At 54.7% G+C, this 23444-nt stretch overlaps 2 protein-coding genes across 2 annotated transcripts in view; one reads left to right on the top strand and one right to left on the bottom strand.

The window, feature by feature from the left end:
* The window catches only part of DUOX2 (dual oxidase 2), a 75628-nt gene that overhangs the window by 17605 nt on the left and 34579 nt on the right, over window positions 1-23444 (top strand). The window contains exons 6-8 of the mRNA XM_077827970.1: window positions 19905-20015; window positions 20739-20822; window positions 22375-22539. Of these exons, the coding sequence (XP_077684096.1) occupies window positions 19905-20015; window positions 20739-20822; window positions 22375-22539 (360 nt within the window). The remainder of the gene's footprint in view (window positions 1-19904; window positions 20016-20738; window positions 20823-22374; window positions 22540-23444) is intronic.
* DUOXA2 (dual oxidase maturation factor 2) lies at window positions 3946-10511 on the bottom strand. Its single transcript, XM_077828608.1, has 6 exons — window positions 10365-10511; window positions 9390-9447; window positions 7293-7427; window positions 6492-6705; window positions 5295-5509; window positions 3946-4145 (listed from the first exon to the last, which is right to left on the bottom strand). Exons 1-6 carry the CDS (start codon window positions 10509-10511, stop codon window positions 3946-3948), a joined length of 969 nt encoding a protein of 322 aa, XP_077684734.1.

Here is a 23444-nt window from a genome sequence, read left to right as displayed (position 1 = left end):
ATACAGGGCTCTCTGCTTCTCCCCACATAGTGCTGTACAGCACCTCTCTTCCTCACAACAGGGCAAGGGAGCTCCTGGCTCAGCCCATGTGTGGGGGCATATGTGGGCACTCCAGCAGTAACTGGCATTTCCATAGAGGATGCCATCTGCCAGAGTCATGCTTCCATCTCAGACATGTTCTTAAGTACAGTTCAGACAGTATCAGCTACTGGATCCGTTACCATCTCACTCCTGTAATGAGCTTTTTTTTTTTTTTTTAAGACGTTGGGCTATAACTTAACAGCCCATTAACCTCCACACACTTTTCTGCATGAACTGTTAGCTCCCCACAGTCACCATTCAGCTTCTGTGTTGTTGCTGCCATGTTTGCATAAACAAATCCAGCATCATTCCTGAAACAGTGGTGGTGCGTGGTTCTTGACCTCTGTGGCCGACCTCTACAAGGAAGCATACAGCACGATCCGCACTAAAAGGAAGCGGCTGGCAGTGAATCAGGTGGCACCTATGAGCTCTGGGTAGATAACACAGATCTCAGGACAGCTGCCACCCTTTCTTAAACAAATCCAGTGTCATCCTGGAACAGTTGTGGATCTTGGGCTCTGTGGCGGACTGCTACAAGGAAGCATACAGCACAGTCCTAGCTAAAAGGAAGTGGCTGGCAGTGAATCAGGCAGCGCTTATCAGCTCTGGGTAGATTACACAGATCTCAGGGCATTACAGCACAGAGAGTGTTATGATATTTCTGGTAAATGGTCCACTCCTAGCAATGGCTGCTGGAGAGGTGGCAATCATGATGTCACCATGTCTTTCACAGTCTTTGATATCAGGGACTGCGAAACTGTCGTGACTCATCTTGTAATCCCTGAGATACAGCTCCCCTGCCCAATAAAGATTTTTGCCATAAGCAATGCCCCCGAATGTGCCAGATGTCATGCCCACAGCCTCAGGTAAGAGGATGCCCATTTTGCAGATGGGAAAGCTGAGGTTAAGTGACAAGAATTAGAGGCATAGTGGGCTCATGGCTTGGGTCCAGATCCTCCAAGGCATTTATGTACCTAGTTCCCAGTGATTTCAGTGGAAGTGAGGAGCCTAAATACCTTTGATCTGGTTCTAGACTGGGGCCTAGATTCTGTGCTCCTCAGGCTTTCTACAGCCTTGCAGCCTCTGAATTCTGGGTCTGCTGAAGGCCTTCTCAGACCCTGGTGCAATTAAAGCAGCCCCTGGGTTGACATCCAGTGGGACTTGTGCTCCTAACTCACTTAAATGCTTTAGAAAATCCCATCTCACCTCTGCTTCAAAATGTGTCATTTGAAACTTGCAGGGAGGCTGATTTCAGGTGCTATTGAGGGAGTGGAAAAGACAGGAAAGAGCAGCCCCTCGCAGGAGTGATCAGCCCTGGGGCCTGGCTAGAGGTCTTGGAGGCTCAGATCCCACTACATGAATTGCCCTTACAAGCTGGCCCAGGCAGTCAGAAAAAGGGCAGGAGCCTGCACGTTGCTACACTTCTATTGTTTTTATTACAGTGTTCTTAGCATACACAAACTCCAAAACTCACCAGGATGCATCACAAATTACATGTGCCCAGATGCTGAAATGCTGCAGGAATGTTGGATAAATAGAGGGCAGCCCAGCCGAGGGGAGCCAGCCAAGAGACAATGGAGTCTCCATGTGATGTGATGCCTGCCCTCATGACCAGCTCAGTACAGAGAGCCGCCCAATCCCCTGAGCGGCTGCACGCCACAGTGCTGTCGGCTTCACTGCGCGCTAGGTCATAGCTTGCTTGAGGTCAGGCCCAGGTTTGGCAAAAGGAGCCAGGCCGCTTCAAACATACTGCTTTCCTTTTGTGCAGCCCTAGGTCTGGCACGTGCTCCTCCAGCTGGAGAGCCACTCAGCACCTCACAGGATCGGGCCCTGTGAGAAGATTCTCTTAGGAAGCCAGTCCCCACAGTGGTGTGGCAGTCTGTGCACAGTCCCATCCCCCATGCCTGCATTCCTGCTCCTAGCGTGACAGGGACCACCCCCACACCCACCGGACATGCGGAGCGAGGGCACGGTCCCCCGCTGCCTGCCCACTGTCAGTCAGGTGCTGCCATGTGACCACCCGCCTGTGGGCCCCACGCTCAGCCTTAGTGTCTTCTTTACGGAGCTCGCCTGCCCATGGGCGCTTACCCCACAAATCCTTTGCCCCAGCACATTCATGGACCCCCTGCAAGCGGCTTGGATGACCACAGGGAGTTTTACAGAGGGCTCAGAGACCTGGCCCCGGGGTGGTGACTCACAGCACCAGGGAGGTGACAGCAGGGTCTCTGGAAGCCGTAGGTGATGGTGAACCCAAGTGCTGCCTCCCCCAGGGGAACAGGGAGCTAGATCTCCAAGGGGTGGGGCCCCAGGTGTGTCCTAGGTCTCTACAGGGGGAACATGGGGGTGGGCTGGCCTAACGCAAAGGATTGGCTGGCTCAGGTGCCAGCGAAGCCGTGGGACCTGGGGGTGTGACTGGGACCTGGGGGTACATAGGACTGAATCCATGGCTTTAGGAGTCATTCAACTTTGTACCCACCCAATGCATCTCTTTTTAAAGTGAAACCTTCCTAAGCCCTTGTTCCAGCAAGTGGATTAGGCTCGTGGCTGTGATATTAGCTACAGGCAGCATACAGCGCCTGCCCCATGTGGCTGCTGAAGCAGGCAGGGATACACCCGTTTTAAGGCCAGAATGGACCATCGGATCATCTAGTGTAACCCTCCCATATGGCACGGGCCAGAGAACTTCATCCCTGTTGCCCCGGTATTGAGCCCCATAACTTGTGTTATAGTCCTTTTGCAAGAGTGGGCGGGGGGGAGGTTCTGTGACCTGTAACACACTGGAGGCTGGGATGGTCCCTTCTGGCCTTAAAGGCTGTGAGGCCCAGAAAGATGCCAGCTGGAATTTGAAAACTTGCAGAGATGGAGAATCCACCCCTGCCTTCGGAGTTTGTGCCAGTCGTTACGCTCCCTCACTGTTATCAACTGGGGCCTTCTCTCCACTTTGAATTTGGCTGGCTTTAACCCCCGGCCATTGGTTCTCGTGCTGCCTTTCGCTGCTAGAGTAAAGCCCTTTAGTCGGCAATGTTTGTTCCCCAGGAAGGTACTTCTACCCCCTTGCTGTACCTATACCTACAGTTCCTGGCAGTGCTTTAGTGCAACGCTCCCCTGCTGTCTTGTCATGCCAATATTCCAGCTGCCCTCGCAAACAGAGAGAGAGGTGCAGTGCTGACCGGCAGGACTGCAGCAGGAGGCAGCTCATTAATTAGGGAACCGTCACTTCATGGCTTGATTATTGTTCTTTGCAATCTCCCCCTGCCCTTCCCCCTGCCCCTGCCCTACCCCATCCCCTGTCCATGGCTGCTCATTGAACATACTAAACAGCTTCAATATTCTTCATATTGGGTTTGGCCTTTTCAGTCTGTTACGTAGAATACTGGATGCCAGTAGCATTTCAGTCCCGCCTGCAGGATCCGAGTGTGTCTCACATACTTACTGTATGTGGGGGTCACAGCCTCTCCATGCGAGATTCCAGTCCCCCGACTCATGGGTTCAACATCTGTAGCCAGGTGTGAGTCCAGTGGGAGAAGGGAGGGTTTCGACCTGACGCCAGAAAGGGTGCGGAAGTGCAAGCAGAAATGGCTCCTGTGAACCCATTTGAGCAGAGCGACTATGCAGCTCAACACGTGTGCTGAGTCCCTGCTGGCTACGAGGCAGCGCCTTCCCTTTCTCTGGAGGCCGCTGGAGAGGAGACGAACTCGGAGGGTTCTCAGCCTAGCAGAGCATGGCAAGGCGCTCGCTGATTTCTGAGGAGCCAACAGGATGTGCGAGGTCAATCTCGGTGGAGAGCCGGAGAAGGGTCTGGACTCCATAATGCTCCGCTCCCTCGAGTTTAGGGTCCAAGTAGGGAGGGCGGAGGAGCTTCCTCTAGACCGCCTTGATGGTCAGTGCAAAGTTGTCATGAGGATTCTTTTTGCTTGCCCAGAAGTGGGGGTTGCCATACGCTTCTCCCAGCATCGCGTTCCCTTCCTCTTCGTCCTCACTCCGGTCAAAGAAGGCTTTCAATGCCTTAGGTCGGAAGTAGTGCAGCACAACCACCACCACCCCAATCAGGAAACACAGCAAGCCTGGAAGACACGAGCAACGCACACACACTCAGCAAGCTCCTCTACTGTGCACCCTCCACAAGGAGGGCCCCTTGGGAGCAGCATGTCCCTCACGCAGGGTGACAGATCACACCCAGCTACCAGCCCGGGACACATCCCAGCTTCCACCCAGTTGATGCCCCCTGTATGTATTCTGACAGGCAAAAGGGAACGGCCTCCAAATGGGGAACTATCACACCCCCTTCCGCCTCTCACTGCAGTGACGGCACCATGGGCTGCTGTGCTCTGCCCCCCTTTCAAATCCTATGCCACACCCTACAGCACCATCAGCTGGACGCTTTGGGGAACATACATAGACTGTGGGAATTCTTACCACTTGGCCCATTAAGTGCATATAAAATCCACAATCTACTGAAAAAGTCCCACAGTGGCCTGCCAGCCCACTCCGCCCACCACCGGGAGCGATGCTTTTCACTGTGCAGAGGAACTGGTACTTTCATTGAGCATGAGGCCTGTTTCTCCAAACAGCACCGGAGACCAGGCTGGCTGGGTGTGAGCGATTCAGAGCCGAGTTCCATCCGGAGCTGCCTACGCCAGCGGGTGCCGGCCAAGCTGCGGATACAGCCTGCTCGGGAGAGCTGGCTGGAGAACGACAGGGTTTTTTTGTGGAGAATTGTTTTCCTTTTGATTTTTAAATTTCCTGTGATTTTTTTTAAAACTTAACAACAACATCAACAAAATAAAAAGTTGTTTTTTAAAAAACCATTTTCAGTTAAAAAATGAGGTTTTAAAAATCCAAACCAATGTTTTTCCAAATGCCAAAACTTTTTACCCAAAACTAATAATTTCTACCAAAACATTTTCAGTTTCTGGGGTTTCCAGGAAAAAATACCAGCAATGTCAATCACAATCAAACATGTCCAGTGAAAAAATACCAGCTCCCGGGCTCCGTGGGAGCACGCACGCTCATTGTATCAGCCCCAGGGGCAGCTGCAGAGCACGGAGCAGCACAGCCAGGTTCATAGCTGAGGACTCTGACCCTCACGGGTTGGCTGTGAGGGACTTAGAACTGGACAACAAGCAGCAGGTGCACAGAAGGAATCTGCCTCCTTCTCAGCTGCCTGGTCTCTCCTAGAACCACATCACAAACAAAGCAAGTATGATGCCTACTTGTTGCAAGTGTGAGCCAGAAGGACGCCCCGTAGACAGTCTGCAAGGAGGCTGGACCGAACTGGATGGCGCACATGGGGGAGTTCCTGACAGTGGAGAAGGAGAGCAGCGAGAAGATCATGAAGGCCCCAGTGACCAGGATCATGTAGCCCCCGTAGACCAGGACTGGCATGGAGAACAGCATGTTGGAAATGAGCCAAGCACAAAATGCCACCCTGGTGGGAACAGAAAAGCCACAAAATGATGAGACCCACATACAGCCACTGGAACGGGCCACTGTCTTGGCACCAAACTGACTGCTGGGCGAGCTCCAGCCTTGCAAACCCCTCGCCCCCTGAACGCTCACCTCCAGGCTGGTCTAGGAGCTCCAGGCTGTTCCTGGGCTTCCCCCAGGCACTGCCAGGACAGTGTGCTGGATGCCCCTCCCAGCTTCCATGGGCCAAGACAGAGGGGCGGTACCCATGGACAGAGCATGGCTCCTAATGTGGGACATGGCTGTTCCTTTGTAGGGGGCGGGGCAGCTTTTCTCTGTAGTTCTGCAAAGGGCCAGGAGGTGCTGAAAACCATGCCAGGGGCAGGCTAAGGGAAGAGGCAGACTGCAGTGAATTCAGCCCCCTGCGCTCAAAGTGGGTGGGCTCCAACCCTCAACTCCAAGTCAAAAGAAGGTTCCAAGTCAGATCGGAAGGACCATATTTCCAGTCTCGCCTGTCTGTCTGTCCAGCCCCCGTGGAGTTCACCCGCAGTCTGTCCACCCACTCATGCTTCCTGTCCGTAGGCAACAGGGGCCAAGATTTTCAAAAACAGGAGCCTAAAGTCAGACTCCTCCATCCATATTTAGGCACCTGCCTGATCCTCAGCAGTGCTGAGCACTCTCTAGCCCCACTGGACCTACACCTGTGATCCCCAGGGCCTGGCTTCTGCTGCAGATTGACTTGGGTGCTGTATGGTTAGTGTGAATGGACTGACTGGTGTAGACCCCATTGCAGCTGGGGGGAGGCAGGCACTGCTGCAGGCCATGTCTGCTCCTAGGGAATGGGAGTCCAGTGCTGGCTTTCCAGAGAAGTCTCCGGGCACAGCAGGCTTTGCTAGCAAACCCATCTCACTTGGAGCAGGCCCGGGGCCAAACCAAGGATGCCCAGTCTGTTCCCCTCGGGAAGGGAGACCGTCCGGCTCCCTGTGAAGAAGGACGAGGCTCACCAGAGAGTTGCTGATGTGTAGTGGCCGGAGATCCTGTACTGGATGTACACGCCGCAGGGGCTCTGCCGGCTGAACTTCTCTGCCACGTACAGGATGGGGCTGGGCAGCCCCTTCACCAGGCCCTCCTCATAGATTTCATCGTAGTTTTCTCCAAAGCGCCAGGCAAAGTGCTCGTTGTAGTTGATGGTTTCATTGATCTGATTCACTGGCTTCCCTGCAGGGAAGGGAAGCGTCTCGTTAGCCTTGGGGCAGAACAGAGATTCCGCACTGTGTGGGGTTCCAGGGGGCCAAGCAGTAATGGGGGAGCCAGTTAGTTACCTTAAAGGCAGGGCTATTGCTGAGCTTACTGCCCCTTCATACCACCAGCCTGCCTTGAGTAGTTCACCCCAGAAAGAGGAGAAGCCCCATTGTCTCCCCTTCCCAGCTCTTCCCAGGCTGACCAGTTCTGGTGAGTTGTGTGTTATGGATGGCCCAGAATCCAGAAGTCAGACAGTACTGACCGGGTGATAAGCAACTGTGCTTTCCGCAACCAGAGATTGGACTGCATGTTATAGGCAGTTCCCCCCCGCCCCACACAGGACCTAGGTGGCCCAGCAAGTAGACTGGTACCCAGCATGCAGTGGGAGCCAGAGGAGATGTACAGGGGCCCCTGCAGCTGGTAGTGGAGTTGGTGGCCTTACAACAAAGTGAGGGCCAACGGCTCATGCTATGATGCCCAAAGTCAGGGTTGGGGAGAAATCCCCACGTGCTGCGCACATGGGCCGCGTTTCACTGGCTGATGCATCCCAGCGTCGCACTCACCTACTAGCGTGACGTTGACTCCCCCCAAGCCGATGTGCAGGCCAATGTCTGCATTCACCATGGTGCGGCTGAAGGATTTGTAGGAGGTGTTCGCTGTCACCTGGCCAGTCTCCCAGTCCCCGGTGAACTGCACAGCTGGGAGGGGAGAGAAATCGTGGGTGGAGTTAGTCAGGGGCTAGCACCAGGCGCTGCTGCACTCATGATCACCAGCTGTGGGCAGAGTCTGGGTTTGTAGGGATTACAACTAAGCCATGGACTCTGCGCAGTCATCAGCCGGCCAAGCTCCAAAAGGCCCTGACTGGCTTCTCATACTGAAATAAGCTCTTTAGGCTCACACCTAGCCCTGTCTGGGATCCCTCCACGCAGAATTGCCTGGCCCTGTGGCAAATAGAAGCAGAGAGGAGCCTGCACATCTTGGATCCAAAGGGTCACTTTGACTAAGGCATGTTCCAGCAGGACCTGGGAAGCCACTCACTGGCAGTGGTGCAAAGCAGTGGATGTGTGGCCTAGTGGAAAGAGCACAGACCTAGGAGCCGCAAGCAGGGTGCTCAGCTGCCCTGTGCTGCCCCCCTTGTTTGCTGAGCTGCCCACTTTAAAAAAAAACCAAATAATTTATTCATCCTTGAACCTTTCAGATTTTCAAGCTCTAAAGATGAAGCCTGCACAACCTCCCTGTCTCAGGCAGGTTCAGGGAGACGCTCGGAGGGTCTGAGAGTCTATGTGTGAAGAAGGAGTGGAGCAGAGGGGATGCATCAAATTGTCCCTCTTCCAGCCCCTGGGGCATATCTAGTTCATGCAACCTAAGACCCCTGTAGAACAGGCCTCGAAGGGGGTGGCGTGGCAGGCACAGACCCTAGAGTTCTCAGCACCCCAGCTCCAATGACACTGCACTGCCAGGGAATGGGGGAGCCGGAGCTGGGGTGGTCTGCAATGGGGGGGCCTTCAGCAGCTGCCTGAGATCCATGCAAGTTCTCAGGGGCTGAACCTCATGCTTCTACTGTGGAGGCACAAACCCAGACCTGTTCCTTTCACCCAAGGGGAGAATTCAGAGGAAATGCCCCAAGGGCAAACTCTGAGATCTTGCTGTAGACACACTGCAGTCCAGAAGGACTTGCAAAATGGTGTGATCCCCAAGTACTCAGGACCCGCCCCCCCAGTACTTGCTGGGGATCACAGAGCCAGAGTATCTATCTATGGACTCCAAACTGGGCTTCCGGGTGGTGCCAGACAGAGAAATCCTTGGCTTCGGCTCTGACAACGATTCATTATTCTTGTGTGCCCAAGCAGCACTTGGACATCTCGTTATGCTGAGAGCAGCATGTGGCAGCTCTCAAGTGCCTCAGGGAGGGTGGACTCACTCCCAGAGAAGGGGGTGGGGGCTGTACCCGCTGCTTCTCGCCCCTTCTTTGACAGCCAGTCTTCTGCATTTCCTCAGAGTGCCCCCGTGGCATTTGGACTCAGGGAGCAGCCTGTAAAAATGGCAGGGACCGATCTCTAGGGCTATCGGGTGCTGCCAGTTATAACAACACTCAGCATCTCTCCAGCAGCTGCCTTCTAAGGGTCCCAGTGTGCTTTACAAACAGGAATTCAGCCACTCTCAGCATCCCTGTGAGAGGCGCAAATATGATAGTGTGTGCATGTATGTGTACATGACTACTGCCCTCCACTGGCTGGCACCAGAACTGTTCAGCTGTGTGTCATAGGCCTCCCTCCTGCTTACAGCCATTCTCCTGTAGATCACATAAGGGGCTGAGTGTTTGGGCACAGGGAGATTCGATTTCTATTCCCTGAGAAGCTCTGAGTGGCCACAGAGAGCAGAATAGTGACAGCCACAGCATTCCTAGATGGCCATGCATTTATTAAAATACTATCAAGCCCATTATAGAGATGGGGAAACTGAGGCCCAGACATGTTAAGTGACTTGTCCAGGTCATACAGGAAGATTTAGTCAGAGCTGGGAAGAGAACCCAAATCGCCTGTGCTCTAACCACTAGCCCATGCTTCCTGTGCACACACCCAAAGCCTCCCTACCAGGAAGTGCCCCTGCTCTGGGAATACAGCCCTGTGGGTCACTGGCTAGTTCGAGGGAGCACTTACCAACAATCACCGCCCCAATGAAAAGGCTCAGGATAACCCGGAGTAGCCAATACAGCCTCTGTGAGGAGAGAGATGGAAGGGGGGTCAGCTGTAAGGAGTGGCCCAAGGGGTCCTCAGTTCTCTTGCAAGTGAGTGAATGTAACAAAATCACTTAAAAGGAGCAAAGACATTATGAGACTAAGTTCTCTGGGACAGGGACAGAGGCTCTTGCACCTGTTTGTGCAGCACCTCGCACCAATCCTGATCAGGGCTTCTAGGCACTACTGTAATAGAAATAACCAATAATGTCATTGGATTTACAGCAAAACTGCTGTGAGGGGGGAGAGGCCAGGACTTGAGTAGCAGGAGGTGCAGCCTATCAGAGGGGAGGGGCAAATGCAGGGGTGTGGGAAGCCCAGTATTCGACTAGCAGGGGGTTGTGGGGCAGGGCCGTGGTGCCCTAGCAGAGCTGGGGGGGCAGGGCTATGGTACTGGCCTAGCTGGGGGCTGTAGGGCAGGGCTGAGATACCCTGGCAGAGCTGGGGGGCAGGGCTATGTTACCTGCCTAGCAGGGGGCTGTGGGGCAGGGCTGAGGTGTCCTGGCAGAGCTGGAGGGCAGGGCTGGGGTGCCCTGGCAGAGCTGGGGGGGCAGGGCTGGGGTACTGGCCTAGCAGGGGGCTGTAGGGCAGGGCTGGGGTGCCCTGGCAGAGCTGGGGGGGCAGGGCTATGGTACTGGCCTAGCAGGGGGCTGTGGGGCAGGGCTGAGGTGTCCTGGCAGAGCTGGGGGGCAGGGCTGGGGTGCCCTGGCAGAGCTGGGGGGCAGGGCTGGGGTACTGGCCTAGCAGGGGGCTGTGGGGTAGAGCTGGGGTGGGGGTGTCAGTGCCCGCATGCAGTAGGTCTGGCAGGTCAGAGCTCTCGGTCTCTCTGTTCGCGAATGCGTTGCACGGGAGCAGCCGGGGCTGGGGCTGGGGCCGGGGCCGGGGCCGGGGCACTCACCGCTCGGCCCCGGATCCCCGGCAGGATGAGCAGGAAGCTGAGCGCCAGCGACAGGAAGACGGCGATGACGATGATGGAGCTGACATCGAAGGCGAAGGCCTTCCTGGGCTGAGGGTAGAAGGGGTAGACGCCGTCGAAGAGAGTCATGGTGCGGGCTGGGCGGAGGGCAGGAAACCTGAGAGAGAGACCGAGAGAGACTCAGGCGTGCCCGGGGCCAGCGTGTCTGAGCACCGCCTGGGACCCGCTCCCGGCCGCGGGGAGGGGGCTGGGATGGGAACGTGCCCCAGGGCATGAGTCGCGCCGGGGGCCAGAGGAAAGGCGCCGGCCAGAGGCGCGGGGGAGGCGGCGCTCGGAGCAGGGCTCGGCTGCTCTGCGGGCCCGGAGGTTGGGCCCCGTTCCCGGCCGCGGGCGGGGTTTGTGGAAGCGGACGGTGCGGGGAAAGCAGAGCCACGTCCCCACCGAGTGCGGCTCTGCTCCCCGCTGCTCAGCCTCCCCCTTCCCCTGGACAGCCCGGACCCTAAGGCAGCCACCGCTCCGCGCTCGGCAAGGGCGAGCTGGGTCCTGCCTGGCGCTGCAGCTGCGGGAGTCAGGGGCTTTGTATTTTGCTGTGCGCCTTGCAACCGCACCCGTCGGAGCGATCTCCCGGGCTAGCGGGCGCCCTGACCCGCCGCAGGCTGGGCTGTGCATTGGATCTCTCCACCTATAAAGCTGGCTTTGTGTTAGCCCCGTTTGCTGGCCCTGGGTCTCAGATACCATTGGTGGGTATCGCTACCAGCAGCAAGTAACCCCCCCCCCAGTTCCAGCCTGGCAGAGCAGAAATCCTGTATGCACGCCAAAGGGTGAGAGGTGTTGCCCAAGGTCAAAGAGGGAGCAATTGGCAGAGTCAGGATTTGGCTCGGAGTTCCCAGCTCTCCCCCCACCCTCGACTGGCTGGAGCACAGGAGTATTGGTTGGCATTTTCCAAAGCTGCCTAGGAGATTTAGATACATTTCTGCCATCAGCATTCATGGCAGCCGGGGCTGTTCTGTCCAGTTTGATTATTTCTTAAGATTGTTATGTGATTTCTTTAGAAAATATACAGATTTTAAAAGGGTATTTCTATCTCATGGATAGTCCAGGCTGTTTGTCACTCTCCTCTTTCTCACAAATAGCGAAACTGATTTTGCTCAAACTTTCCAGCAAAAAATCGTTGCATTCTTCCGGGAAGATTCCGGGACAGTTCAGCCCCAAAGAGGAAAGTTTCGGAATATTACAACTCACTGAAAATAGGTGACGGTTAGAAGGGGCAGAGCAAGGGAACCTAAACTCAGTCGAATAAACACCTGACAAGAACTCTGAGCTTTATAAAAAGGAATTTAGCGTATGCTAAATATATATACAATACAATATAAATAAATAAATTAAATAGTAATGTGCGCTAGATTGGAATCTCTCCGTGTGTTTGGGTTTGTCTACACAGAGAAATTGACCGCAATAGCTACTGTGGAATAAGCTACTCCACAATATCTCCCATGTAGGACCTCTCTTCTCCGGAGGAGAAGTCACTTTATTCCAGAATAATTAACGCATTTCGAAAGCGGAGTAATTATTCGAGAATAAAATCACATTTATTCCGGAGCAATGATTCCAGGAGAGCTTTTCCGGTCGATTCTCCCGTGTAGACAAGCCCTGAGTTAGAACCCACCCGCCTTCTCAAGCAAGAACTCCAGTGGGGTAACTCGCAGGGTAAGTGTGAATTCGGGAATCAGGTTCTGGTTAAACCGCTCAGGCAGCTCTGAGGTGCTGAGAAAAGCCCGGTACGCTGATCAGACGGTGTCAAACTTTAATCGTCGAGCGGCAGCCGGGCATTCCCTGGATCGCGCAGAAATGCCCCGCTCTGGGCAGGGATCTGCGCTGGACCCAACGCACCGGCCCCAGCCTCATCATGCGAGATAATTTTTTCAGTTCAAAAAACAGCAGCCCCTGCCTCGTTGCCGAGATTTCCCTGATGAAACTATTCGGCCGTTACAAGTCGCTGCATTTGGACTGAAAATGTCTCCTGATGAAAAAGGGAGGTTTATATATAAAAATATTATTTCTCAATGGGAAATTTCAAAGCCAAACAACCATTTTCATCTGGCTTCATTCCGGATGGAAAGTTCACTTTTTGAAAACTGAAAATTCTTTGAGCTTTCAAAATTCTAGCAGGGGCGAGGTTTCACCCTCTCTGGGGTTGGATCCAGGATTTCTAGACCTGGGGGGGTTCGTTTTTCCTCTTTTTCTCCCCTGAAACTTTTCAAAAGGCTGGGGAAAGATCGCAGAGCTGTAAAAAAATGAAACTTGTGAATTCTGCAGCTCCCACAGTATTCAAAAGGTGAAGGGACTTTGAAAAGTTAGAGTGAGAAAAGAAAAGAAAGCAAAGTTGGCTGGCACGGTTCATCCTAAGCCATTCAGCGGCAAAAGGAATCAAGGGGGAGCAAGCGGGAAGGGGAATGAAAATCAAACCCTGATATTTTGAGGGGAGGGGCTGTTGAAAACTGAATCGGAACCAACATTTCGCTCCGAATCCCGCCACCGGGACAGTCCGGTTTGTTTCCCAGCTCCCCTGCAAAAAATGTCCCACGAAAATTCTCCCTTGGCAATTTCTCTCGGGGCTAGAAGCGGGTGTTTCGGCTGGCTCTGGGGTGCCCCAGACGGGAAAGGCAAGTGATGAGATCCCACCCGGCCGCCAAGGGCTTCTTAGGGGATAGCCAATGCCCTGTCTGGAGGAGGAGGGGGAGTCAGCTCGGATTTGGCTTCACGGCTCTTGCACCCACACGTCCCCTGGGAGCGGGGTCAGGTAAAGGGGCTGTGGGTCATGTCCCCAGGGATCTTCAAGAGGGGACATAGCCAGTCCCCATGGGCTGCACTGCGGTAGCCCCGAGAAGCCCGGAGTGTTTAGCTTCCCCCTTGCAGCCTGCTCCAGGCAGAAATGCGCTAGCAGGGGGGAGCATCTCCCTGCTGCCTGGAGCCCCAGCCCAGGGTGGGCGCCTGCCCCTCGCTTACCTGTCCGGCAGGGCAGCGCTCAGGGTCCAGCAGTGCTAGCAGTAGCCTGCGGGCTGCTCTCTTATAGCCCGCCCGCCCCACCCCGGGGTGCCCGCCCGCCCCATCCCGGGGTGCCCGCCCGACTCACCCCGGGGTACCCGCCCGACTCCGGGGGCCGGTGACTATGCAAATGAGGCAGCTGGGCCCCGCCCCCCAGCTCTTCCTCCTTGGCGCGCGAGCCGCCCAGCCCCACTCTGCCCAGAGCCGGCCAGGCAGGAGGCAGCGGGGCCAGAGGGCTGCGCGGCACCGCACACCAGGAACACCCGCGGTCCAAGTGAGTGCGCCGCCCTCTTGGGGCCGGGGCCCTGGGGTCGGGAGGTGCCGCAGGATGCACCTGCTGCGGGTCGGACCGGGCGCTAGCGGCGCGGTGCTCGCAGGGCGCCGCTGGGGGGCGCTGCGCCCCCGATCGGTTCACACGTGGGAGCTGTGGCGGCAGAAGCAGCATCCCTCCAATTTTGCTACCAGTAGCGGCTTCCGCCACGCAAATGCGGCCTTTTGGGCTACCCGTCGGAACTTGCTACCACCTGGTCCAGGGGCGCGAATTCGGAGCGATGAGGGGGGGTTGCCTTGACAAGGGGCAGGATTTGCTTCCTCTTTGCTAATTTGCAATTGATTTATTTGATTATTGAGGTGCGCTGTGGGAGCCCAGCTGTGCGGGGGAGAGGGCCCTGCCGCGGGCAGGTGGCGTCCCTGGGGAGAGCCGGCCTGCGCCCGCCGCCCGCAGTCCTGGAGCCGCCTGGCCAGGGCAGGTGGAGCCCGGCACAGCCGTTGCGCAGCCCACCTCCCCAACGCGGGTCGCTCCGCGCTTGGGAAGCGCCCAGACCGAAGGCGGAGCGCCAGGCGCAGCCCCCCCCACCGGGAGCTCTGCCCCCTCCCCGCCAATGAAATCTTGGCCACGGGGACTCTTCGTTCTCCGAGCCAAGGCCCCTTGCGCAGGGCTCAGGGCGCTGGTGGAGGAGCTGGGCGGGAGGGTCTCTGCTCTGGAGAGGGGCCGAATCCCCGGCTCTAGCCTCCGTGGGGAGCCGCGCGTTGGGCTGGCTGGCTCTGTATTTCCCTCGCCGAGGCCAGGACACAGGACCGAGGCCCCTCGGGACGGGAGCCTCCTTTCCCTGGCCCTTGGCTGGGCACCTGGGCTCCCCTGCACATTCTGTCCCCTTTGCTTCCGCCAGCTGCCCCCGGGCAGGGCTGTGCTGGGCATCCCAGCTGCTGGCTGTGCCCTGGCCAGAGGGAGGCGGGGAGTCAGATCAGGGCCCCAGCGCCTGTTCCCCAGGGCTCGCCAGGAGCCTGCTCCCCGTCCGCAGGCTGTTTCCCGGATACCCCCCCGCCGCCCCCAGCCATTCCGCGCAGCGAGGCGGTCCGGACCCAGGCGATGGGAATCTGCCTCCTCGGCACGTACAACCGCCCTGTGGGGCTACCGAGCCCCCGTGGGTTTAGTTCTCTTCATACTCCCGGGGTCCCAGAACCCCTCCGGCCACAGGGACAGCAAGCCCTGGCCTGCCCGGAGACGGGGCTAAATCCCATCCACCCCATCCCCTGCCAGCCAGCCCTGAGCACCGTCTGGCCCCAGACGGTTTCTCACCCAGCCGGATTGACTGGGCGCTGCTAAAGGCAAGGGGCCCATTGAGAAGCCGGGTCTTGGAAATGTAATCGGGAGTCGGGGGAGACTGAATGTGCTGCAAGGTTCAGAATCCCTAAAGCAGCCGCAAGCCGGCATTCTGCAGCGTTTAATCTTTTGAAAAAACCAGGGCACTTTACTTCAGTGCCGGGGCTGAGACCAGCTTCCCGGAGCTGTCCAGTACCCTGTGCTGCGCAGCTCTGCTTAACTGAGCAGAGAGACTTTCTGGGGTACTTGGGAGCAGCCCCCGTCAGCCTCCAGGGTTCCTACACAGGGGGGTGAGTGTTTGGGGAAGCTAGTCCCTCCCCTCCCTTTTCAATACACAGCAGCTCAGCCGTGGAGGGCGCTTGTCCTTGACTCCTTGCCAATTCCTCCTGGAAGCCCTTCTTTGGCGTTGAGGGTTTGTTTGCATCACTCTTATCTGGAGTGCAGTTGCTGAAGTGTTTGCTAGGGTCCTGCGGTTTTGGATAGGATTCACTGGACGATTTGATGAAGGGCCTGGAGCCTTTGGAGACATCAAGGGAACCAAGGAGTCCCACACCCAGACTCCTAGCAGGAGGCAAGGACCAGGGCTTGGCTCTGGCAGAACCAGGGTGCCCTGTTTTCATGGGGTGGGGAAGCTCAGAGCTATAGTGGGGTGTGGGCAGAGGAGCAGGATCAAACCCCATTGCTGGACAGGGCAGAGCTGGCTTTTTGAATGTGCCAGCAGGGATCTGAGACACAGAGAGTGAGCGACCTTCCCTGGGGCAGAACTGAGACTGTCTATTGTTTACCTCCCAGCACATCCTCCCTCTCACCACAGTAGAGGAGGGGTTTCAAACCTTGCAAACTCCCTGTGGGGCTTCCAGGGCTTGTGGAGCCTGCCTAAGTCTGCAAACTGGTTCCCCAGTCAAAGCCCAGTGTTTTCAGGAGTGGTTCAATAAACAGGCCAGAGAGCTGCTAGATGCCATAATGCAAGGCATTTGTTTGGCACGCCAGGGGCTGGCCTGCATTTCGCGAGCTACGCTTGAGCTCACCAGCACCAACGTGCTTGCTCTTTCTCCATGGTGCTGGGAGAGAACACTGGCCTGGTTCAGAACGAATACATCCAGGAAATCGGGCAAATCAGCCCTCAGATGAGTAGACATCAAAGCAACAAACTGCCGCACAGGTTGGTTGGAGCGCTAGGTGGCCACGCATGGGAAATAGACTCCCAGGCTCAAGGAGCACCGCCCCCAGGAGACCACATGATTCAGGTGCAGAAGGTCCTCTTGGCAGGCCTGAGTCCCAGAGTCCTTGCTAGAACTTGGTGGGATAGACATGCTGAATGGACAGGGCCGGTGCAAGGATGTTTTGCACCCTAGGTGAAACTTCCACCTTGCACCCCCCCCGCCCTGAGGCGGCCCCCCTGCAGCAGCTCCCCGCCGCCCCCTCTCCCCTCGGGGAGCCGTGTAGCAACTCCCCTGGGCCCGGGGAGCCATGTGGCAACTCCTCGCCCCAGCTCACCTCTGCTCCGCCTCCTCCCCGAGCATGCCGACACCGCTTCTCCCGCCTCCCAGGCTTGTGGCGCCTATCCGCTCTTTGGCACGCAAGCCTGGGAGGGAGAGAAGCAGAGCGGGGTGGCGTGCTTAGATGAGGAGGCGGAGCAGAGGTGAGCTGGGGTGGGGAGCGGTTCCCCTGTGCGCCACCCCCCCCACCGTTACTTGCTGCAGGTGGCCCTCCCCGCGCCTCTCTGTCCCAGCTCACCTCTGCTCCACCGCCTCCCCAGAGTGCGCTTTTGGCCGCCCCCAACCACTTGGCGCCCTAGGTGACCGCCTAGTCCACCTAGTGGTTGCACCAGCCCTGTGAATGGATAGTATGGAGAGTTCCCAAAAGGACAGGCAAGGAAGTGGAACACGGGAGCCACCAAAATAATTTTGGTTAATTGCTCCCCATGAGGATTTTGGGATCTTGGTCCCTGTTGAATACTCCCCACAGTCTTGGTCAGTTGATAGAGGCTGGGTAGATCCTCCGGGCCAGGACATGGAGAGATGAGAATCCCAGATGTACAGGGTCAGCCTCCCTGCTTCACAGGCCTAGTACAAATCCCCCAGGCTGCACCAGAAGACAAGAACAAAAGAACTTTCAAAACTCATGTCGGCTGGAACTCTGCATGAGAGCAGAACCTTTCTGAGACAGTGAAGGGACGGGGAAAGGGAGGAAGGATGGGCTATTGGACAGTGCATTTGGTTTGATTCCTGTGGGACCATGGGTCAATCACATAATTTACCATGTGTCTCTGGTCCCCAGCTATAAACTGGGGATAGCACTTCCCTATTTCATGGAGGGAATGTTAAGATAAATCCATTAGTTACTCATGTGCTATAGAGGATGGAGCATTGAACTTGGGTGCAGGAGATCTGGACTCTATTCCTGACTTTGCCGCTGACTTGCTGGGTGCCCACGAGCAAGTCACTTCTACTCTCTGTGCCTCAGTTTCCACATCTGTAAAATGTGGCTAACAATAGCAACCTCTTTTATAAAGGTTTCAGAGTGGCAGCCATGTTAGTCTGCCACAAATACTCCTTCTCTTTTATAAAGTGCTTTGAGAGCTACTGATGAAAAGTGCTGTATAAGAGCTAAGTATTACCCCTGAGAGAATGAAAAACTTAACAACCCTAACCCTAACCCATCCCTGAGGCATGTGCCCAGCTCATCACATTTACGTACAGAGGAGAAGTATGTGAAGTATGTGACCTGAATGGAGAGTGCATTGGCTAATGCCATGGCAGGAAGAGCACAGTATAAATGCCTTGCTGGTAGAGACTAGAGTCTCTCTCTCTCTTTGCAGAAATATATGACTGGACACTCCTGCTGTTGGCTAGCTTCTAATAATTTTCCTTGCATAACATTCCATCTTTCTCTGCTGTTTATCTTATATTTCTTTAAACTGGACCAGGAGTGGAAATTTCCTGTTCATTTCATACCAGCCCAGATCCTGTTACAGTCTGGATCTACGGTTTTCTGCTTGTGAGAAGTAGCCATTTGTGAGTGTCTCTTTCTACTGGTGCTACGGATAATGCTGTAGTAGGGATTCACAGCACTAGTTGTATTGGAGCTGTCTGAGTTAATGTTACACCCAGCTGGCAATTTTTGAAAATTTGGTTGTAACTCTTTCCTCTAGCAACTATTCTGTCAGCTGATAAACACATACTCATATGCGTACATAGCCATACTGCTTGCAACCGAAAGGCGATGTCGCCATTCTGTTTTCGCTGTACTGTGCTTTTCAAGGTAGAGGAATCTTTCAGTAGTAGTTCAATCTTAAATCTATATGTCATGAAGAAGTAACTTTCTTTCAAAAGCCAATGAAGTGGTTTGCTTGTAATAATACTTGCTAACGTATGGCTCTGAGATCAGCTGAGAGGAGATTTATACAGTATTATTTCTCATCAGCAAAGGAACATTTGTTTACAGTGTCTCAAACCACCTGTAATGGCATCATGTATTCAAAGGGCAACAAAAATAATGGGGTTTAGAGTGTGTATTTCCTCTTGCAGGCAAACTGAGGGCCTGGAGATGGTATCTGGTTTTGTGGGCGCAGATGCTAGCATTTAGATCTTAAACTACTACATTGGAGTTAGAGGTGCACATGCTATAATTTGTATTTGCTGCTAATAATAGGAGAAAAGTTTCCGGTATCATTAACTGCAGATGCAAAACTGAACTGACAAAGATTATGGTCCAGGTTGAAAGAAAAGGAGTACTTGTGGCACCTTAGAGACTAACCAATTTATTTGAGCATGAGCTTTCGTGAGCTACAGCTCACTTCATCAGATGCATACCGTGGAACCTCAACCCCAGGTTGAGGGGTTTCTAAAACTCAGGTACAATACATGCGTTCCATTAGCCTCTATGTAAAAACCGTGATACACCTGGAGTGTCACTTAGGCCTGGAATGTGGGAAAAGACGATTGTGTAATCTTTGTCAGAAACTATGTCCAGAAAACGGTTTATCCAAACAATGTGACTTCTTGCCGAGGCAGTGCATTGAGGGGGTCCTTCCACAGAGCAGGTGAAAATAACTTTGGAAGCAGACCCACCATGCTACTATTTGCTGGACGTGCACAGCAAACATGTGAACTCTGCAACCGCTTTCCCCTGATGTGCAGACCTGCTATTCAGAACTGTGCCTTATGGACAGGAACACTATAGAAATACATAGGCAAGATGCCTTTGCAGACTGCTGGTCTCCACCCTTAAGATTTCTGCCTCAGAAGCAGAACAAGTGTTAAACTGGTTGGATGATTTCAAGTACTGACTCCAATCTAGCATGTTAGGGGAGCCACCTAAGCTAGCCAATGGAAGCTGGCAGCGAGAGGAGTGCATACTAAGTCCTGTCCTGTCTCAGAGATGGGTACCTAAGTCTAGGCTGCAGGGAGGCGTCCATCCCTCCTAGAGATCCATGGTTGGGAAGCCCTTTGGAGTTAAGCACCTAAGGCATGTTATGTGAGGAGGTGCATCTCTCTCATAACTTTTAAGCCTAGTGGGTTGGTCACCCACCTGGGATGTGGGAGACCCCCCCAGTTCACGTCCCCCCTCTGCCTGATGGGGAGAAGGGATTTGAACAGGCATCTCCCAGCTGAGTGCCCTAACCACTAGGTGATGGGATATTCTGACATGGGGCTGCCTCAGTCTCTCCTGTTCCTCTGTGGATAAATAATTAAAACTTTATTGGAGCCAGGGGATTGAATCCTGGGTCTCCCACATCCTGTGTGCATACTCTAACCAGCAAGCTACAGCATCATTCTCTGGCCCCTGCACTCTGCGAGACACCAAGGCCTTCAGAGGTTTAGAAATTCTTTGTGGGGCTCCAATTCACCTGCTTTCCTCTCTGTTTTCAGAGGCATCAGTGGGAGGGTCTCCCAGGAAAAGTACGACCGTCATGGCCAGGACTAAGACTTGGATCCTGGCCTTGGTTGGGTGGCTCCTTTCTGGGACGTGGGGCGCAGTGGGTAAGTACCATTACCTTGCTTCCATCACCCCCCATCTGTGGTTACTGACATATTGGAATGCCCCATGTTTTCTCACTTCTGTTTGGGCTTCTTTGATTACAAAGAATCTACCGCCCAAGGCCACGTCTCTTGGGGGAGGAGGAGAGGTGCTGAGATAAGGGTGTGTCCTGGCATGTGATTGTGGGGTGGATGCCCTGGCTCCGTTGTTTGCTGTGACTACTACTCTGTGGGCAAGCCATGCGCACTGGTGTTCCCTATGCAGGGAGTGGGACATGTTGGTATGGCCCCTTGGCTTTGATTGGTCAGTAATATCATTTTGCTGTTCAGTTCACTCGCAGCCCTGGGGTCTGATTGGCTGGGAGGCAGTCCGGCCCCTCACTCTGAGAGAGGTAAAAGTCCCATGACACAGAAATCCAGTGTTCCTTGTGTAGCAGAGGGAGTTATCTTGCCCCGCTGGGAAGCATGTTCTCCTTGCTGGCAGTGAGGTGTTGCCTTAGCGACCCTTTGGCAGGCTGGGCTACCAGCACACTGATCCAGGGCCCCTCTCAATGTTTTGTTTAAAATCTCAGGAGACATTGCTGTCAGTTTTCTCCAACTGTGGCTGTACAAACCAAACCTGCAGCCTGTTCCCTGGGTTCAGTCCCCCTCTCCCCTATAACAGCTGCCACTCACGCTACATGCCATCCCAGCTGAATATGGCCCTGGGGTCTGGTGTCTTCACAGGTGCTCAAGAGAACATTCACTGGGAAGTCCAGCGCTATGACGGCTGGTACAACAACCTCCTGTACCACAGCCGCGGCTCTGCAGGTGAGTGCGGGAGCATGGGAGGCCAGTGCTGGCAGCAAGGCCAGGCCAGCAGCTTTGACGTCTTCGGTCAGAGTAGATGACCTGGCTTGTCCTGCCTCTGGGCAGAACTGTTGATTTAAAACTGGGGCCTGATGGGGACCAGGAGGCTAAAGCTCGGTCCAGACCTGCCTGAGCTGAAGATGGTGGCTTGGGGCATCCAGAGGAGGTGGCAGAGGGGGTTTGCCTACCATTGGTTGCTCCTGGGTATCGCTCAGGACTCTTGTTGGATCCCCAGGTCCTTTGAGGTGATTGTAATACAGCAGCGTATGGCTTCTGCCACCTGCGCTTGGCTGAGAGGTTGCAACCTTCACATTCAGATGCAGGCCTTGCTACTGTCATCTGTACCTTGGTCACCTCCAGGGCAGGCAGCTCCCACTCCGCTGGCCAGGGCCAAAGCCCCCTGAGTCTTTCCATTGATTGCAGTGGGTTTTGATCAGGTCCTCAACGGGGCTGCGCCTTCAGGGAGGATTTTCAAAAGCATCTAAGGGAGTTAGGCACCTGGTTTCCACTGAATTTTAATATGTGCTGGCACCAAACTCCTTTAGGTATCCAGCTTCCATGGACTTTCAATAGGTGCTGGCCCCAAACTCCCTTAGGTACCCAGCTTCCATTGACTTTCAGTAGGTGATAGGTGCTAAACTCCCTTAGGCATGTGGCTTCTATTGACTTACAGTAGGTGATAGGTGCCAAACTCCCTTGGGTACCCGGCTTCCACTGACTTTCAATAGGTTTTGGCACCAAACTCCCTTATGCATGTGTCTTCTTTTGACTTTCAAAGGGTGCTGGCACCAAACTCCCTTAGGTGCTTTTAAAAATCCCACCTGCAATCCCTCCAGAAACTCAAGCTGGTGGAGCTTGCGGAACGTTGTTTACTTTGGCCTCGTTTCCACTGGCAAGGGCTTGCTGCTAGCGTTGATCAGGAGACCAGCACTAGCAAACGAGTGCTTTTCCCAGGATAGTTTCTACCATTTCCCCAAATGAAATAGCCTCTCCCAGAAAAAGGGCTTTTATGCAGGCTAGCTGCATCTGCAGGTGGGCTTTGTCTTTTGTCAGTTATGGGGGGTTTTCATGCTCCTGGCTGACATGGCTCTGCTGGGTCTAAATGTTTGTTCTCCTCTGACACATCTGGCATGGCCTGTTATTGGGGGTGCAGGGTTGGATGGTCCATGCTGGTAGTTGACCCTTGTAAACATCCCTTGTGCCCCGATGAATGGGGAGATGCTGTGTGGATCTGATTGTGTGGAGGAGAAAGAATGTGTCTGTTTGGATGTTTAGCACACAGCAATAACGTTTAGCAGTGCAGCCCTGACGGTCCTTTACAAAGACACTAGGTTTTCTGGAAGGCAGGTTCCTAAACGCTCCAGCTACCTTGTACTCTCCCCCCAGCCCAGATTTCCCTAGTCCTCTGGGCAGCCCCAAGGGCCCCCTTTCCCCTGTATGCTGCCCACAACCATGGGATCCCATCTGTCCTCGGGATACTGGACACAGTGACATACTGATGTTGTACCACCAGGTTCCAAGCTGCTGCGTCTCCTGCCAGCTAACTATGCTGATGGCGTGTACCAGCCAGTGCAGGAGCCAAATGTGCCCAATGCTCGGAGCCTCAGCAACGTGGCCGCGCAGGGGAGCTCCAGGCTGGCCTCCAGCAGGAACAGAACCGTGCTGGGTGTCTTCTTTGGTAAGAGGTGGCTGGCAGGGCACTGGGAACAGCCCTTGTGCTATTTCTTTACTCCCATCGTTGTGACCCCTCTCGCTCTTTCCCCTACAAAGCCCTTGGTTAGACAGATTCAAATCTATAACTTCTGAACCAAGACGTCAGACCTGGCTGAGCCCTGGGGGTTAGGAACAAGGATTTGAATGGGAGGCATCGAGGAGTGGTGGTGGCCCGTCACTCTGTCTTAATGAGGTTTTTGTTTGGAAACTTCCTTGTTGTTTTAGACAGAGTTTTATACCAATGATGCATGAACACTTGGTGTAGGTGGAGCTCCTACTCCACGGCAGACTCTTGTTTCAGAGTAACAGCCGTGTTAGTCTGTATTCGCAAAAAGAAAAGGAGTACTAGTGGCATCTTAGAGACAAACCAATTTATTTGAGCATAAGCTATCGTGAGCTACAGCTCACTTCATCGGATGCAGACTCTTGTGTAGCTTATAAACTCAGCGAGGGTTCGGGTGCCTCTGAGACTCAGAGCTGGGGCTCCTCTTGCCCCTCCACACTCTGCCTGGTAAGAATTTCACCGGAGCACAGGTGATTTAGCTACACAGCTGCCCCTGCCACTCATTTGGAGTTCTGCAGCCCTGGGCACCAGGACTTGCCAGGCCAGCTCTGTCCTCTGAGGCTGGGATATGTTCCCACAGCCCTTTCTGGAGGGGCATGTCCCTCATGCTTCTCAGAGTACGTTCCTCTCGGTGAGGGTGTGATCCGGGCTCCTCTCGCACCAGGGCCTGTGGCCCTGCTCTGCACACTGGTGGCTTCCTCCATTTGTCTGAGTCATGTTTGGAGAGTGTAATCCCCTATGTATGTTCATGCAGGCTGAGCAAACAGGCAGCAGGTTTCCCAGAAGCCAAAGGGCCAGCACAGCAG

Source organism: Eretmochelys imbricata, chromosome 10 (assembly GCF_965152235.1).
Source record: "Eretmochelys imbricata isolate rEreImb1 chromosome 10, rEreImb1.hap1, whole genome shotgun sequence".
Taxonomy (NCBI): Eukaryota; Metazoa; Chordata; order Testudines; family Cheloniidae; genus Eretmochelys; species Eretmochelys imbricata.
Note: the sequence above shows the minus strand (reverse complement) of the source record. Positions and strands in the feature narration are given on the sequence as shown.

Excerpts from the sequence above, each read along its gene's own strand:
- DUOXA2 (XM_077828608.1), bottom strand. The coding sequence starts at position 10,511 with ATGACTCTCTTCGACGGCGTCTACCCCTTCTACCCTCAGCCCAGGAAG. Across the intron at positions 6,706-7,292 it reads AGTCAACGTCACGCTAGTAG|GGAAGCCAGTGAATCAGATC; the intron begins GTGAGTGCGACG and ends CCTTCCCTGCAG. Across the intron at positions 4,146-5,294 it reads CTGGCTCACACTTGCAACAA|GCTTGCTGTGTTTCCTGATT; the intron begins GTAGGCATCATA and ends CGTGTCTTCCAG.